The 19,164-nt window shown below is 44.6% G+C and overlaps 1 protein-coding gene and 1 long non-coding RNA gene across 7 annotated transcripts in view; both read left to right on the top strand.

Annotated features, from left to right (window-relative positions):
* The window catches only part of LOC309369918 (uncharacterized protein), a 456,081-nt gene that overhangs the window by 407,347 nt on the left and 29,570 nt on the right, over positions 1-19,164 (top strand). For 5 of the 6 annotated variants that reach the window (XM_081911392.1, XM_081911393.1, XM_081911391.1 and 2 more), the window contains 2 exons: positions 14,447-14,558; positions 18,258-18,325. In XM_081911392.1, the coding sequence (XP_081767518.1) occupies positions 14,447-14,558; positions 18,258-18,325 (180 nt within the window). Of the gene's footprint in view, positions 1-14,446; positions 15,421-18,257; positions 18,326-19,164 lie in introns of those variants that run through there. The other variant, XR_014168271.1, reaches the window with a different exon arrangement.
* LOC309370014 lies at positions 7,222-9,610 on the top strand. The gene is made up of 2 exons (XR_014168353.1): positions 7,222-8,868; positions 9,029-9,610. It is a non-coding gene; the product is annotated as an uncharacterized lncRNA (long non-coding RNA).

Raw genomic sequence — 19,164 nt, 5'->3', positions numbered from 1 at the left:
AGCAAGTTTTATTTTGAAAGCTTTAAGATAATATTTTAGTTTTCTGTTATGTTGCTTTGACTGTATACTCTATATTTGACTTTCTTCAGATTGTTTTATTTATGTTTTATTGAATTAATATGCTGTAAACCGCTTTGAGATTTTTCTTAAAAATATAAAGTGGTATAGAAATTAAAAAATAAATAGAAGCGCTTGACATTGGTTGGATCATGTTGATTGAGATTTACTTTTAAGTTAACATGGAGATTTTCAGCTTAATTCCATGCATGTTTCCACTCAAGTATGTCCCTTTGAGTAGAATGGGTTACTCACACGTAAGGGGATACAGAATTGTGGTTGTAGGTTTTGATATGCAGGGCTTGACTACGAAGCACATGATGCATTGTCCCTGTGAGCAAAAAAACCCCATACACCGGGATATCTGAGGCCTTGAAGAATGGACAGTAAAACTGGGGTTTGCAACCTGTGACCCTAGATGTTGTTAGACTTCAACTTTCATCAGCCCCAGTCAGCACACCCAGTTGTCAGGGGTGATGGGATTTGTCCAGCAACATATGAATATCCCCAGGTTCCCCAACCCAGCAATATAGAATCAATGAACGAAAGCCAAAACAGAGCAAGCAAAATGGCTTGAACAATTATATGGAAATAATATTTCCCCTGCATCTTTTGGACATCACTAGTTTGAAGACTGCAGAGTGCAAAGGATCAAAAGTGGCAGTGCATTTTACTTAGAGGGACAGTGAGATGGGTGCAAAAATTACCTGTCACATGCTACCTTATTCCCACCCCATTTTCCCCCTATTTAGTATCATCAGTGAACCAGGAAGCAATGTTTTATCATAATGCTTCTCCTTCGATACCTTATTATGACATCAACAATTACAAATAGCAGCTGCAGCAACTTCCTTTATCAGATGTATGAAGTGGGTGAGTAGAGTCTTTTAAATAAAAGTTACTGTGCGGGTGATTCAGTTGCCCCACATAGCACCACATTCCTAAGTGTTCCCATGAGATGTGTTTCCACCTTAGAATCTTGATATATAAGTCACAAACACGAACCATCACAGCACTTGCTCTGAAGATGCCCCTGAAGTTAATGAGAACACTCCAGAATAGCTTGTTGCACCCAGGGGCGTATTTACTATGAAACTAATTTGTTGTTGTTTAGTCGTGTCCGACTCTTCGTGACTCCATGGACCAAAGCATGCCAGGCACTCCTGTCTTCCACTGCCTCCCACAGTTTGGTCAAGCTCATGCTGGTAGCTTCGAGAACACTGCCCAACCATCTCGTCCTCTGTCGTCCCCTTCTCCTTGTGCCCTCCATCTTTACCAGCATCGGGCTCTTTTCCAGGGAATCTTCTCTTCTCATGAGGTGGCCAAAGCTTATTTATTTATTGAATTTATATACCTGCAAGTATCGGGGAGGCTCACAGCTTAAACTTCAGGACCCCTAATACCAGAGGGGCTCCATAAGTAACTTTATGCCACATTGCTTTTTTTAAAAAAGCTTTAAATAGTGCATTATGCATATATATAATATTTTCCTCATTTTCCCTCATGCCGCTCCTCATAACTCGAAAACCATAAGGCATAGGAATTTTTTATTCACACCAGTGACTTTGACATGTGGGATAATCTAGGACAACATTTTAAATCAAAATCTTGAGATGCAGTAGTTAAATTTCTTTTTAAAATGGTGGTGATCTGTCATGCCCGGACACAGAGATCCAGTGCTGAGGGCCTTCTGGCGGTTCCCTCACTGCGAGAAGCCAAGTTACAGGGAACCAGGCAGAGGGCCTTCTCAGTAATGGTGCCCGCTCTGTGGAACGCCCTCCCATCAGATGTCAAAGAGATAAACAACTACTTGACGTTTAGAAGACATCTGAAGGCAGCCCTCTTTAGGGAAGTTTTTAATGACTGATGTTTTAATGTATTTTTAATCTTTGTTGGAAGCCGCCCAGAGTGGCTGGGGAAACCCAGCCAGATGAGCGGGGAATAAATAATACTATTATTATTATTGTGGAACAACCCCATTGAAGAAGATAACAGTGGTTACCCAGAACTTGTTGTTGGTTGTGAAGGGGCCCGCATAACAGTTTAGGGCCCCCAAAATGTGGGTCCACCACTGGTTGCAGCTTCATGAAGTACAAAGTATAGGAGGCCACTCGCTGCCCCCCTTCCCCACAACCAATGCCCCTCTTTCTATCTCCCCTTCTCCAAAGATTGCTTCCGTTTTTCTCTTGATGTTGTGCCTGAGATGATGCTAGCATCTTGTGTGGACACGAAAGGCAAGCTTGTATAATAGCCCCGGGAGTTGGCAGGGAGCCTATCTTGTACAGTAGTACTCCATTTGATGTACGGTATTTCATGGCACAGTAAGCTAAGAGACAAGTGAACACCAAGAGGCCTGTAATATGGGCTTTAATTACAGCTGAGAGGGTTCTCCAGGCTGATTAGCAAGAGGAGGGTGAAAAAATCAATTGCAGGCATCCCTGTCACAATGTGCTAATAAAAATTAAAAAGCACACCGTTTATGAGGGCAAACATATTATTGTTGTTTTTAATCACAGGGAGGGTATGGAGGTTAAAAATACTATACCGCACAAATAACTCCATGCAATTATGGGGACAAGCTGTCACCTTCTTCCAAGAGACTGTGTATTAGACCAGGCTTTGCCAACCTGCTGGCTGCAGCTGATGGGAGGGCACCAAGTTGGTGAAGCCTGTATTAGCCAAAAAAAATTCAAGATCCTTCATGTTCACACTCACTCACTCACTTCACACACATATATCACAACCGCTGGCAGAATAACCCATGCACGCCAGATCACAATGGGGCAATTCATGACATCATAGTGCTTACACACACTTCAACAGACGGGATGTTGACTCACAAATCCCTGTGAATCCTTTTACTTGTGTCCACATCAGGACACGGTGGAAATATTCTGAAAAAATCTTTAGTAAATGTGGTATAGATGATTCTTGACTCCTGCACTGTAGTTGCTAATCTCACTATTAAAAAAAACATATCCTGTTTGGTCCTCAACCCTGTTGCCCATCTGCACCTTGCCTAGGGATTAATGGCAATGCTAATAAAACCTGACTCATTCTTTCTCAGGAAAGTCCAGAATTGGGATGGAATGCTGGAATCTGAGCAATATTCAAGTGAATTCCTGACCTCCTTAAAAAAAAATTGTTCCGTTTAATTGGTTCTTGAACACTTGGAATATTAAATCTGAGATTTTCTTTATTTTTGTGTGTCTCTGTGTAGCAGAAGTTAAGAACCTGTGTGGTTGCAGTAAGGTAAAGGTAAAGGGACCCCTGACCATTAGGTTCAGTCGTGGCCGACTGGGGTTGTGGCGCTCATCTCACTCTATAGGCCAAGGGAGCCGGCGTACAGCTTCCGGGTCATGTGGCCAGTATGACGAAACCACTTCTGGCAAACCAGAGCAGTGCACAGAAATGCCGTTTACCTTCCCGCCGGAGTGGTACCTATTTATCTACTTGCACTTTGACGTGCTTTTGAACTGCTAGGTTGGCAGGAGGTGGTTGCAGTAGTTAGTGAAAATTATGCATGGCATGGAGAAAAGGCTTAAAGAGTAGTTTTCCTGCCTCTCTCATAGTATTAGAACAATGAAGCTGAAAGTTGGAAGGTTCAGGATTGACAAATGGGAGTACTTAATCACACATCTCACAGTTGAATTATGGAATTTGGATTAGGATATAAGTGGCTACTAGCCAGTCAGAGGCAGTAATATTTATGAATACCAGTTGAAGGAGGAAAGAGTTCTATTGGGATGCCATAACACTATGCATTTGAGCACTCAGCTGTTCCTTTCCCCTTTGGAACCTCTAGTCTACTGTACAACCACTGATTTGGGGTCAGTAGGGAAAAGTTGGCCAAGTTTGGGCAAAGGAGATTCACCGCCTGATCAGTGCTTGGATTAATGTGTTTGAAAATGGACAGTCCTTAAGAAAGCCCACAAACTCCACCCCCAGAAGCTATGAAAAACAGTAGCTATGGGGACATCACGAAGATGATTTGTGGGCTCCTGTAACTTAAGCACTCCGCCATACTCATTGCTGCTGCTTCTCTTGATGTGGTCTTCAGTCTTCATCCAGCAGGGAACAGTGGGGGTGGCTGCAGAAATATATCCTTGCTGATTCTGGTTGACCAATGTAGATCCTTGCAAATTTTGGCTTGTTTCGGCATATGTTTGGTTTTTCAGGTCACATTCACCCTCTGCTTCATCCCACTCATCAGCACCTGAGGAAAGAGAGAGTTTTGAATTTAGTTTTGGAGTATTGTCTTCTATTTACTGGATGGCGCTAGAAATGATTCTCATTTATGTATGCCCACAAACATGTTTGGATCAAAAGGGTCATCTATACAACATGCTTGGAGGTGGTCTATTTCCACTTCTGAAGTACAAAATGTATTATAATGTGAGGTAGGCATTGCTCATGCTAGAGGTGTGCAGGTCAGGATATAATGACTTGCCTAAAACCATCCAGTATGAATGCTTGTTTTTTTATATTATTAATCCATTGAGTATGTCTGCTTTTATTTAGAATCCTGCAGGGGTCTTATGCCTCAGAAGCATGGTTGTGGATTCAGCGATACAATGAACAGGCAGGATGTGGACAATGCAAGCAAGGTTTTGCACAAACTTCTTTTGTTCACTTTCTTACCTGGGGGAAAATGAGTATGTTTGCAGGGTTGATGGCAGGATGGTAAACATTTAGCAGGTGGCAAAAGGAACAGACAAAGGAGAAAATGAGCAGGAGACAGGACTAGGTTTGGCCAGTGTGGGAGCAGATATTGTGAGAATACACCTGAGCAAAATGGAAATAAATGATTTGTTGGGCACCCTTGTGAATGCTTTTTGCAAAATGTTTCTCCATAGATAGCCATGAAGGGAGATATTTATTTCCATGGAGGAAATAAAAGCTGGTGGCCCAGACTGTAACAAAAGGAAAGCAGGTTAGGACACTTCCCCCCCACAAAACAAAGCAGGTTGTGGGGCATGTCCCTTCTGAGCCACCAGCCTGTGAATCTTCCCCTCCCCTAAGTAACATCAGCACATGCATACTGAGCCTTAAAGGTAAAGGTAAAGGGACCCCTGACCATTAGGTCCAGTTGTGGCCGACTCTGGGGTTGCAGTGCTCATCTCGCTTTATTGGCCGAGGGAGCAGGCGTACAGCTTCCATGTCATGCGGCCAGCATGACTAAGCCGCTTCTTGCAAACCAGAGCAGCACACAGAAATGCCATTTACCTTCCCGCCAGAGTGGTACCTATTTATCTACTTGCACTTTGACGTGCTTTTGAACTGCTAGGTTGGCAGGAGCAGGGACCAAGTAACAGGAGCTCACCCCGTTGCGGGGATTTGAACCACTGACCTTCTGATCGGCAAGTCCTAGGCTCTGTGGTTTAACCCACAGCACCAGCGTCACCAGGCAGCAAATGGTGGAATCAATGGAGGTAGGTCTGTGATAGCCTTGGCTTACTCCCATCCCAAGCATAGGTTAAAATTAGATATGGAAGTGAAGTGGAAGTCAGCACTTCTGTGCATCTAATAAATGCAGAAGAGAGTGTTCTGATGGTACAGTTTATCACTGTCACAGTGTTGTAGACGTAAGAAAATGTGTACTTTTCCAACCTCCCTCTGCTACACAATTATTAATGATACAGAAGTCCAGTTTTTTTTTCTGGCCTTGTTATACCTCTGCATCCTACCAGCATCCAGCGGGTCTCTTCCCCATGAAGTGTGTGACTCAGGAGCTGCAGGCTTTCTTGATGAAATCCTACCACTTCAGGCTTTTCTGCTTTCAAACTAGACTGAGATTTCATTTCCGGTCTGAGGAGCTCCCAGCTCTCCCAGCCGCAAGGCCTTTTGTTGTAATGTCGCCAAGGGGGTGCTTGGCTGTGGGCAGAACAGTCAGCATTTTACCCTGTCACCCGGGAATGAGTTGGCACCATGGTTCTCATGTGAATCACCAACCCACAGCATGAGTTCATCAGCAACCAGGAAGGGCACGCTCTCGGATGGACAGAGCTGTTCCACAAGAATGTGACAGAAAATGTCAAAAGAAAAGCTTCACTGTCCCAACTGATCACTCAATGAACCCAGTGAGCTGCTACATTCAGTGCTCACTATAACACATCTACCCCTCTCTGAATGACATAGTTCTGTTGCAGAGGCCTGAGATTTGGAGCCGGTTTCTGTACAAGGCAGAAGAAGCTGCCTTATAATGTCAGACTAATGGTCCATCTAAGCCAGCATTGTCCACCCTGGCTGGCAGAATTCATAGAAAGGTTGCAGGTGTGGTGTGTTTGGCACTGATAAACAGAAGACTTGAGGTTGGAGGGGCTCGGGGAAGATCTTTCTTCCCCAGTCTCCAATTGCAGCTGCCTGTATGTACTTCTGTTTTCAAAGAGAAAGCCGAATGTGGAGAATGTGGACTGGGTGTATCTATTCACATTTCAAATCACGATGTGATTGCTTTGCACCAACCTTACAAAAGTGCCCATATGCCATGCATCTGATGAAATGGACTCTAGCTACCAAAACTTGCATTGCGATAAATTTGTTAGCCTTCTTAAAAGTTATTTTTTATTGCAAATTTATTCATCTTCAAGTTGTCTCCTTAACATTTTTGCTGCAGTAGGCTAACATGGCTATCTACCGGGAACCTGATCCAGGCACACCAATCTTCTGCTGGACACAATCCAGCCTTGGATGCTTTGCAGAAGCATGGGATGCGTGTCTTGGATGGTGAATTGAGTTGTGAGCATTCTGAATTCTGGATCATGGCCATTTGCTATGTGCACTGATTGGCCCAAAGTAATGAGCCTCCATGGGGACGCGGGTGGCGCTGTGGGTTAAATCACAGAGCCTAGGGCTTGCCGATCAGAAGGTCGACGGTTCGAATCCCCACGACAGGGTGAGCTCCCATTGTTTGGTCCCTGCTCCTCCCAACCTAGCAGTTCGAAAGCACGTCGAAGTGCAAGTAGATAAATAGGTACCTCTCCAGCGGGAAGGTAAACGGCATTTCCATGCGCTGCTCTGGTTCGCCAGAAGCGGCTTAGTCATGCTGGCCACATGACCCTGAAGCTGTACGCCTCCTCCCTCAGTCAATAAAGCAAGATGAGCGACGCAACCCCAGAGTTGGCCATGACTGGACCTAATGGTCAGGGGTCCCCTTTACCTTTACCTTTTAATGGGCCTCCATGGTCCCTTCCAACTCTAAAATTCTATGAATCTTTGCTTGAATCTAAAGTTCAGTTAGCTTACTGCAATGTGGATTGATCTGGCACAAAGAGCAAAAGGACTTCTTTTGAACGCACTCTTGCACATTGGAAGCTAAAGCCTCAACATTCAGACTATTCTTAACAATTTTGCTCAGAGATTTGTTGTCTTCTTATAACAATATATCTCTACAGCTATTGTTTTGCAGAATATACTTCTTATTGCCTCCTCTACCCATACTTTTTTGGTTTCTTCCCATTTCCATTAGCCTCTTGAAACTTGTTTTCTTGATTAAATATAATTAGCTCATTGATTCATTTTTATGCATTTGATATTCTGCTGTACTCCATTATCCCCATTGTTCACTCTTTTACCAAACCATTATTTGATATGTTATATCTTGTAATATAAGGGTGATTTTGCAGCCCTGTGTTAATTCCTAAATAAAGAATTAAGGGGCAGTGAGAGGAGGAGTCTTATGGAGTCTACATGACTCATTGAACCACTTGTCTCTCTGTTTAATTTCCAGACACCAAGAAACTTTATGAACTTAGTTCTGTGAAGAGACTCAAAGTCCCACGGAATTCAGTGAGATTTATTTATGAGAAAGCATGTTTAGGATTGCTCCTCATATCCTTTGGCGCACTTGCTAAGGCACACAAACTTTCTTTTCGACTTTGCTTACATCCAGTAATTGACACCCTTTCCTGAAAGCCAGTCGGCACTTCTACTCCTTCCCTCCCTCCCTCCCGTGCATGCAGCTATCATTTTATAGTATAATATTTACTTTGGACAATTTTAAGACGGAGACAATTAGCATTTATATCAGACAGAATATTTTAAATAAATAAATTGTGTTTCTATCGGACCATTTGAAAAAGGAGAAGCCAATAAAGTTTTGGTGTGGGGGCTTTTAGTTGTTGCTGTTGGTGGTGAAATTATTGGTTGGACGGTATTTACATGCTTGGCTCTGGTTTTTAACCAGCACATCTTGAAGTAGCTGTTGTGGTGGAAGAGGCAACGCCACTTGTTCTAAGCACCGCTCCTCACTTTTAATGGGAAACTCAAAACATTTTTTTTTATATTAATTGTCTTCTTGATGTTAGAATTTTGAACTTAATGGCAGAGCAGACAGCGCAAAAAAGCAAACAATTAAAACATTTTATGTATTTGATCTCTGATAGGCATCTCTGCAAGATAGATTTTAACATTTTTTCTTCTTAATTCCGCCCCCCTTCCAGTCAGAAGGATAAGCTTGGAGTGCCCAGTCGCCGTGGTAACTGCCAGAAAAATTCTCCAGAAGTTTGAAGAGGTCAGCTAACAGGGTCAACAACTCTGGCCTCTTTCTGAGCTGGGGCAGGCCGGCCCCATCCTGCTGGCAGAATGTTCGCCAAGGCCTAACCCTGGGAGGTGGGCCATTCCAGCTCTGATATAAATTTTTTGAGTCAGTTCACGGCCTGGACTCTCCAGGTGGCCTCCAAAATCGATGGTGACCTCTTGACCCTGTCTAACGTCGGCATCGCATCCAACCTAAGGAAGGATTTAGGGAGGAATGACAGCTTTCCACTGAGTGTTATTGGGGACAGTACAAACAGTTTGGGAAGCAAGGAGGTAGGTATGAGGAAACCAGGTCATTAAAAGCATATTAAAAAACAATTGCAGTGGGCTGAGATGGGGCGGGCGGGAGGAACAATCCTTGTTAGTGGTTACTTTCTGGTTAGCATTTATTTATTTATCTGTTTTTTGTTTGTTTGTTTGTGAATCTTTGCAGAGGGCTGCTCCCATCCTTGTCTTCAGATCTTGCTTTTAACGTTAAGGACATCCCTGGTTTTTGGTGTAGAAAGGAGGCTTTTCCTTTGTGCTGGAAGTCAAAAGTCTTTTTGCATTCACATATAAATAACAGATGGGTAAATAAAAATGGATAGATTCAGAACACAGTAGACATTTTCCTTCACTGTCTAGGTATCTTCCCAGAATTGCTTAAAATGTATGTACTTTTCTTGGCAGGAATAGTCCAGGAATTGTTAAAGAAGGTTTTTTTATTCAAAAGAGTAACTTTGGAATATATGCAACTATCCTGAGATTTAACAAAACATTAAGGGCACAGTCCAGCCAAAGCTAAGCACATTTTAATCCCATTGATTTTCCTGGGACTGACAAGTGCTTAACTTTGTTTGGATTGCGCCCAAGTAAAACAGGTGCTTAAAAAAATTAAGACAAGGAAATTACAAGGTATGCAAAAAATGCTCTGGAATGAAGGTGAGCTGGTTTAACTGGGCTGTTCCACTTCTGCTTTGTAAAACAAATAGTTAAGCGCACATTTGATTCCATGGGATCCAGTTCTAATGTGGGGGCAGAAATGTAATCGGCACAAGATAACAAATATTCATAGATAATTTTATGTAAGTGTTTTATCAGCGCCGGAGTTTGCTAACAAATCTGTTGAACTCTGAATTCCTTAGCAAGTGGATTCTTTGTTCAGCTTTATTTACAAAAATAGATTCCAGTGCTACAACCATTACTCATGTAGTCCTCATGTATAGAGACACTCTTGCACAGAGCAAGGTGAGAAGGATACTTCAGAGTGTGGGCACCAGGAAGAATGGGAGGGAGAGCTAACCCCATGTCCTGTTCAAACCCAGCCAAGGAAGGCAAATGCCGGCTAGTTAATACTTTATTGACAAAAGCACACACACTTCTAGTGCCTTCATAGCTATTTTCCAGATCCGTGCCTGGTGGAGCATTTGACGCAACAGTGGGACCATGCGCCCCCAGGTTTATGTACCCTTGTCTGATGGAGTGTGCACATGCAACCTTAGACTTCTCCTTCCTGGAAGCCGTTGCTGTCCTTGCCTCTTCAAGCCCCTCCTGGTTCTTAGGAGACAGCAGGGTAGATGGCGGCAGCAGTTTGACTGGCCCATTCCTCATCTGATCAGCCTCGCCCTCTGCTTCCAACCTGCCCTGTTCTCCCACCTCCTTCTCTGACTTCTACGACCCTTCTCCTAAAGCCCATAAATTGCTGCCTCCCTTTCCTGGGTCCTCCTCTGGCCCCGTTGTCTCTGTTGCACAATCATCAGGGGCCTGCCAGTCCCTGGCACCCCACAGAGCATAATACACCAGGAGATTCTCCCCACATAAGCTCTACTGAGATGTTGTTTAGTCGTGTCCGACTCTTTGTGACCCCATGGACCAGAGCACGCCAGGCACTCCTGTCTTCCACTGCCTCCCGTAGTTTGGTCAGACTCATGCTGGTGGCTTCGAGAACACTGTCCAACCATCTCGTCCTCTGTCGTCCCCTTCTCCTTGTGCCCTCAATCTTTTCCAACATCAGGGTCTTTTCCAGGGAGTCTTCTCTTTTCATGAGGTGGCCAAAGTATTGGAGCCTCAGCTTCAGGATCTGTCCTTCCAGTGAGCGCTCAGGGCTGCTTTCCTTAAGAATGGATCGGTTTGATCTTCTTGCAGTCCATGGGACTCTCAAGAATCTCTTCCAACACCATAATTTGAAAGCATCAATTTTTCGGCGATCAGCCTTCTTTATGGTCCAGCTCTCACTTCCATACATCACTACCAGGAAAACCATAGCTTTAACTATACGGACCTTTGTTGGCAAGGTGATGTCTCTGTTTTCTAAGATGCTGTCTAGGTTTGTCATTGCTTTTCTCCCAAGAAGCAGGCGTCTTATAATTTCGTGACTGCTGTCACCATCTGAGATGACCTGCATACAATTAACGTTGACATACAATGAACATGTGCTTTTCTCGTTTATCAGAATGTTCACAAAATATTGGGATTGAGGATTGCAGGTCAAAGGTAGAACACCTAACATTCATGGGAAAACTCAATGTTTGACTCTTGGCATCATTAACTAAAGCCGAGGGAGGAGCCTTTTTCAGTTTGAGGGCCATACAACCTCATAGGCAACCTTCTAGGGGCCGCATGTCAGCAGTGGGCAGGGCTGCAGGCAAAAGTGGGCAGAGCTTTAATGGATGTGATGCACACCTTCATACAAAAGGCTACATTCCAGCCTTATGAACATCAGAGATGTCTATATCCACCCACATTTCTCCATCTTCTAGGTCAGTACAATGCATCATATTCCAGCCAGGAAAAGCAGCCAAGGAGGACACAGAGGAGAACTGATGCAGGGTGTGACCTGGGGAAGAGGCATGGTCCAGGAGAATCCTGAGGGCCAGATAAAGAAACATAGAGGGCTGCATGGGAGACCCCAGGCCTGAGGTTCCCCACCTCTGAGTTAAAGGAACTTGGGTAGGCGGGCAGGAAAAGGCCACTGCTTGAAATCTCATGGAGCCACCTGGAGTCAGATTAGCAGAATATAGTGAGGTAGGTGGACCCATGGCCTGACATAAGGCAGTTTAATATGTCCAACTTTGTTGTGCTTGCATTACTTTGATGCTGAATTTTAGAAATAATTTTGCAGGGGAGAAGGCATGTGGATAACACAGAACATAACCAGCAGTTTCAGAGGCTATTAGAATTACCCACAAGTGAATTCATGAGTTCCTTATACAAAACTCAAAGGAGAACCTACTTCCCTGTGCGAGTTCCCCATTGGGCATTGCTGAGAGGAACTTCAAAAAGCAGAACCATGACACTCTGGTTGGTGTGAATAACACCCAGCGTCTTCTCGGGACTCTATAAATCTGAACCAGTTTATCAAGCCTCTTGTACTGATTTGGCTGCCACCCAAGGAGCCCTGGGAACTGCAGTTCTGAGAAGAGGCTACAGAGCACTGACAAAGGCTACTTAAGCCCCAGCATTTGGAGCCAGGAAGGGAAGCGTCTTACAATTAAATGGGTTTCAAGCTGGATTAAATTTGTTGCACTATGAGACACTGTCCTGAGAACATCTCTGTCCCGATAACTTAATATTTAATTTATGAAAGGGGAGAAGATGTTACACCTTGTACATTTGGGTTGTTGTTGCTAGAGAATCCAACATTTAGAAGACGGGATACATTATAGAGATGTATAAGATCATGTATGGCATAGAGAATATGGACAGAGAAAAGTTTTTCGCCCTCATGACACTAGAACATGTGGACCTCCAATGAAGCTGAATGTTAGAAGATTCAGTACAGACAAAAGTATGTACTTCATGCAGTGCATCATTAAACTATGGGATTTGCTCTCACAAGAGGCGCTGATGGCCACCAGCTTGGATGGCTTTAAAATAGGATTGGGCCAATTCATGGAGGAAAAGGATATCAGTGGCCAGTAGGCATGCTGGCTATGTTCACCTCCACTGTCAGAAGGAGTAATGCTCCTGAATGCCGGTGGCTAGAAATTGCAGGAGGGAAGAGTGCTGTTGCACCCAGGTCTTGCTTGTGGGCTTTCCTTGGGTATCTGGTTAGCCAGTGTGAGAACAGGATACTGGACTAGATGGGTCATTAGCTCAATCCATCAGGCTCTCCTTATCCATGCAAAGTTTTGTCAGGAAGACCAGGAGCAGGATCTGGAGTTTAGACGAGCACAAGAACAGGAGGGTCAATGGAGACAAATTTCAGTGAAGAAGGTGGAAGTCACAGCAACACAATGCAGCAAAAAAAGATTCCTGTTGTTCAGTTAAGCCTTGATAGCTGATGTGGAAATGTTTGCAGCTAATCAGATTTATCAGGGATCACTCAGCTTCCTGTGGGATTGGGTGACCCTTTCACTCTTAAGTGCTGGACTACAGCAAGGACTTGGGAATCTGATGAGCTGTCCAAAAAAATGAACTGTCTAAAAAGACAGCTTCAGGGCCTTAATGAAAACCTAAAATACCACAGGTGAGACATTTCAGTTGAAATAAAATTATGGCTTAATGAACTTGCATTATTGTTGTTTGGACTGATCTGGAGGGAAGATCTGGGTTGTTTGTCAACAGACATGAAGGGTTTCTATTAGAGTAATGTAATATGATTGTAAATTTGAGGCTCTTATTGGGCAAGATGTAATTTATATTGGATGTAATTCTTAAAATGTTAAATGAAAAATTGAGCACTGCATTCTGAACAGAGCTGTAGAAATTTTCTGTAATGATCAGCTCCTTACTGCTGAACTGGCATCACCTAGAATACAATTCTGTGCATAAAGAGAGAGTGGGAACAGCCAGAGGGACCCACCTTGAAATACCTGCAGAGCAACTTTAATTCCTGCCATGTGCTAAAGCTGCAATCCTATGTACACTTACTTGGGAGCAAGCCACAGTGAACTCAGAAGGGCTTGTTTCTGTGTAAACATGTATAAGACTGAAATGCATAAGAAAAGACAAAATCTCTTCCTCATCCCTGGTGACTGACCAGTTTGGCCCTTCCTTTTCCCAACATGTGGATCCGTTACATGTTCAGAAGTGGCTCAAACATATTTTTCTTCCATATGTGAGTAGCCCTACCATCTGAAGCATGTATTTTGGGAGACAACTTCCCAAGGGAAATGAGAGATCCCAAAAGCCCATCTGCCAAAGGCTGCATTCAATGTCATTTGCAGTCCTTCTATTCACATGCTACTTTAAAGCGAGGACTCTTATTTTCTCCATGATCCAGCAAAGCAGAGAAACTGCTCCCACACATAGGAGTAGTAGCCAATGTACTGGTTCTGTTAGTGCAAGGATTTCCATTTGCGCAGCAGAACTACCCCCTCTCTTCTCCCAGTGTGCCCTGCATCCTCCCCCAATCTGTTTTGCAGGGTTGGAGAAAATCCCATAGCGGGTGGGGGGGGGGGGGAGAGAGTTCTGCTGTGCAGTCAAAAGTCTTTGTGCTGATGGAACATGTGTGCAGAATACCGGCCATAATTTTCCTGGCTGGAAAGGAAACTTTATGAAAGGACCATAGATTTATATGGCACTTCAAAGCATTAAAAATAGAAAAGAAGAAATTCCATCTAAGTTATCTTGTACTCCTTGTAACAGTGCTTTTCACATTCCATATGCAGATGGATTGGCATAAAGACTGAGGAAGTGTGAGTTCAATGGAGAAGCAAGATGTGAATCAGAGGTTTCCTGGTCACTACACCACAGCTGTGTCAGGATGTACAGTCAAATATGACTAAGATGCTAGGCCTGGTCCCCATGCTGAGGATGTGGGTGTACATGTCCACCTGCACAGAAAAGCCTGGCACAGGCTAGGTATATGCAACTATGTCTGGAGCCAAACTGTTAAGCCAAACCTTCCCACTGATTTTCTTCCCCAAAGGTGTGTTATTGGGGAACAACTCCAGCTTACCTCATAGTTCTTCAGCTGTGTCTTTGGCCTTGGTGCTCCAGCAGAAAAGGCAGGGAGCCCACCTTTCCTCTGAAGATTTCAGGTAAGTAAAATGTCTTTCTCAACCCTGAAGCATCTCATCTGGGTACCAAAATAACTACACATCTATCCTTCATTAAATACAGACACATCTGCCTCAAAACAAGGTCCATAGTAAGCATAAGTGCTGCAAGGAACCGATTCAGTGTCCACTGCTGGTAGGGAGGACTCAGCCCTGTTCCCACCACATTGAATCAACCCACAAGCCCAGGCCACAACGGTTGGCCCCAGGTGACCTGCTTATTCAGGCATGGCACATCCTGTTTTGCCGCCTGAGACAAAAAGGAAAGGTGTCGTCTCAATGCTGCTCTGCCAGTGGTGAAAGAGGCGGAGTGCCCATGGGGGCACCACCTCTTGGGGTTCCACCACCTGAGGCAGCTGCCTCAGTCTGCCTCATGGGTGGGCCGGCCCTGTGTTTATTGAGTATTCAACGTTATCCATCTGCATGCAAATGAGCATTCATTCTGATTTGTTTGTGGGGAGGTTTGATATGACACTGTGTCACACAGTGGTGATTCCACCCCTTCCAGTCCACTTTCCCATAACTTTCATTACTGCAGAATGGCCCGGTTTGTTTTGGGAGTGGGTTCATTGCGCAGGAGTCCAAATCCACTTTATCAGTGCAGCCCACTCCTATATCACTTTAACTATCATGGATTCCTCCTCCCCCCCCCACCCCAAGAATCATGATAACTGGTTTGTTAAGAGCCTACTAACAGCTCTCAGCACCCTTAACAATGGACAACACCCACGATTCCTTGTGGGGAGGGGGAGGCATGGCTGCTGAATTGATATAAGAGGGCTTTAAATATACGGTGTTGGTGTGACCTGAATTTGTTGGTATGTCACTGAATCCCACCTGCAAAATAGCAGGTGCGATGAACTGAAAGCAGCTATGCTACACAATGTACCAATCAGCACAACAAACATTGCTCCCTGGCATCTCCAGGAAGGATGGGAATGTCCTCTGCCTACAATCCAGAAAAGTTGCACCCAGTTGGTGAGGACAATAGTGAGCTAGATGGACCAGTGTAACGCGGTATGAGGGAGCTTCCTCAGTTCCCCTCAAGCCATCAATCTGTCTTGTCATGAGAGGCAGTCAAGGGAATTTAAAAAAACTTTACCTAAGCAAAATAAAGCTAGTCAATAAAATTTGATCATCTCTGAATCTTAAACGTGGCACTCAGCAAATGAGAGTTTAACCGGGCTAGTTCTAGAAAGCTTTGTTTTTTCTACAACCTCTTATCACAGCATTGTGTTAAGGCCATTCAGCTAGCTACCAACAGTGGCAGTGGGCCTGTTTTGTATCTTGTCCCTGTCTTAGCTTATTATTTAATGGAGGGTTGTTGGGGTTTTGATTGATTGATTGATTGTGTGTGTATGTGTGTTGTCATTAAATCTATATAGCAGTTTATGTATGCAATGTGCCTCGTCAGTCCGTTGGTCCTTATTTCTTAAAGCAGTGTTGTGTGGTGGTTGGTGACAGGGCCGACCCAGAAACTCCATGAACTCAAGCTTCCCCAATACCCCTTGGTCAACATGTCATCCAGCGGCGGACTGCAAACTGCATGCCGCACATCAGAGCATGGAAATGCAGCATGGAGGAAATTAAGGGGTGAAATAATGGAAGGCGAGACCCACACGGGGTATATGTGCCGGCGGAGGAATGGTGGATTTTTGAAACAGTAGATAATGTCTTGGCCAAGATCTCCTTAAGCCTGGGTCTGATGGGTGAGGTCTTTAAGACATCCAAGGCCTGCTCCATTAAGAGCTTTAAAAAGGAACAGCGCGGGCTTAAAGCCAATCCCTCTCTTTAGAGACAACCATGGTGGGCGTAATATGATCGCGGCAGTGCAAGGCCATGAGCAAACATGCAGCTGCATTCTGAAGCCGGGCGCATCAGAAAAGCCTTGTCAGCAATCAACTGTCAGAATAACCAGGGCGTGGGTTGCTGCTGAAGGCAGAGCCCGCGCCAAGACCCCTGCTTCTGAGAGCCAACGTGGATCTGCAGAGAGGATGTTGAATTTGGAATGACACCACGTGCCTCTATTGATGCTAAAATCACTTACCTCCCTGCTTTATCTGTGAACAGAGCGAACAGGTGGTTGAACAAATGGGGCACAACTAGTTTGGCTCTGGGAGGCAACACGAAGCAGTAGCTAGGAATGAATGAAGAACTGTTTTGTGCATCCAGATCAGCGGGGGTGGGGTGGGGGTGGGATGTGACTCTTGTCTCTGTAAACTGGGAGGGGTGAAACTGACATGTCTCTCCCAGAGCGAATTGTACAAGTTACTCTTTTTTATTTTATTTGATAAATTCATATGCCACACCCTCTACTCTCAAGAGTTCCTGTACATTTAGAACTTGTGCAGGAGGGATGCACAAATTCTGCCTTTCATGCTAGATAGTTTGCAGCGGGGAGGATGGGCATCTGAAGCAGAGTTTGCTAAAACACTCAGAGAAACTTGCTGACAAGAAAAACAGTTCAACGTGGAACAGACTTCCTCCTCTGCTTTACTGCAGGCATTTAAACAGAAGTTTCATAGCCACTTCTCATGAATGCTGTTGATGCATCCTATGTTCAATATTCCAATTGCAATGATTCTATATTATATATTTAAATTGCAGTGATTCTATATCAGCATGGCCTGACTCACAGGGTTGTTGTGAGGATAAAAGGAAAGAGGAGAAATATTCTTTATTGCTCTGAGTTCTGCGGAGGAAGGACGAGTTTATAAAGGCAAGTAGTAATTGTAAAAATTGTTCCCCCTCCCCCGACAAGGAACAACAACAACAACAACCATGCACTTTCAAGCCAGTATATGAGTGCTTGAGGGCTTGAAACTTAAAAAATAAATAAGTGAAAGCTGAGGTTCTTGGGATGAACATAATTCTGTGGCCAGTAGCAATTACGGTGCAGGTCTAGTTACAATAGCACACTGGGGATAAATATTCCCAAGGTACAGGTGGGGAATTGATGTAGACAGAGCATGACTAAATCAGTGGCCCACACAATGAGTCCTTGGCCAAGGGGAGCTTAACCTCAGGTGCCCCTGAGTTACACCTGGGGCACTGATCCCACAACAGCCTCTCACTCACTCACTTGCTGATGATGACTGGTGAGTAATCACTTTCATTTTCCCTTTACTGCATCTCTCTCTCTCTCTCTCTCTCTCTCTCTCTCTCTCTCTCTCTCTCTCGTTACCCATGAGTTATGATAACATGTAAGCAGCTTATAGAATTCTTATCAGTAGACGCTGAACACAATGCAACAATTAACTCTTAACGACAGCCGCCTCTAACTATGAGTGACATGTCATAAATTATGTTTGAACTGGCTCCTTCCACTCTGGAGAGTCTCTCCGCCACCCAGCCAGACCTCATAAAGTTGCACTCGCAGGCTTAATCCCACTTGGACGGGTGCCCTGCCCCCCCCCCTCTCTCTCTCTCTCTCTCTCTCTCTCTCTCTCTCTCTCTCTCTCTCTCTCTCTCACACACACACACACACACACACACACACACACTCCCAGCCCCAAACTTGGGCACAGTCGCCTTTCCCAACAAGGGAACAATCTTTGTTTCTGTTACCTTATTCGGCCAAAGACCTGAACAACTAGCTATGGCATTAGCAGGGCCTGCAGGCAGGACTCTCGGCAGGCCAGCCAACCTCCAACAAACCCCTTTTTATCCTCTGGTTTCTAGGAAGAATTATGATGGCGGTGCCCTGCTGCTGATGAGTCAGATCTGTGGTGGGCCTGGAGAGAAGTCCTGTAAGTGGGGTGTACTGTAAAACAGGGGCTCCCATTCATCAAGGACCCTGTGTGTAATAAACCACAAAAAACGGGGGGGGGAGGGGGAGGGAGGAAGAGAAGGGGGGAAGCAGCTGCAGAGAGCAGGAACAAACAACCCAGCTCATTCTTTAGGAGCCAAAAGTTTCTAATTTGCTGCTGGGCGGCCCAGCTCCCTGGCATCCTTTAGGAGCGGACAATGTCTGGCACTTGCTTGCACCCAGTTCTGCTCCTAGAAGTTCTGAGGTCCAGGGAACAGCTTTGTTTGGAACCCAAAATGTAGGCACAAGTTGAATAGAGAAAGAAAAGCACCACTCAGGGACATCAGAAAAAGTTTAAAGTTTCGCTGTGTGGGGGCCCTGAATCTAGCCGACCTACTGGGGGTAGGGGGTGAAATGGTACTTGGCCTTGTCTCTGGAGGCAATTATAAACAAAGCATCATGTGAGCAGTGAGAGAGGAAAGGGAGTCTGATGGATGTATAAGGGAGTTTGTTGGGGGGGGGGGTGAGAGAGTGACATATTCTGGAGCAGCTGAGACCACTGGGTGCTGCTTTTTTCAGGAGCAAGCTAGATATTTCCCCCAGCTTCAAATTGCACAGCCAGCCATGCATCCGGTTGCTAAAAATGCTAAATGCAAGTTTTCAAAATTTTAAAAGTGAAATACCTTGATAAAAAGCATATAGAAAAGGAAGGAGAAGAGATGGGTGTCAAAGAAATATTTGATCTAGGCTTGCATTAAGGGGCCTCACAGTCAGGTTGGAAAATGTTGTGTGAGACCACCTCTCCTATAAAAGAACCCAGAAGGAAATTGCAAAATAAAC

Source organism: Podarcis melisellensis (assembly GCF_964234715.1).
Source record: "Podarcis melisellensis genome assembly, chromosome: 5".
NCBI lineage: Eukaryota > Metazoa > Chordata > Lepidosauria > Squamata > Lacertidae > Podarcis > Podarcis melisellensis.
The sequence above is the reverse complement of the archived record's forward strand: the minus strand, read 5'-3'. Positions and strand labels throughout refer to the sequence as shown.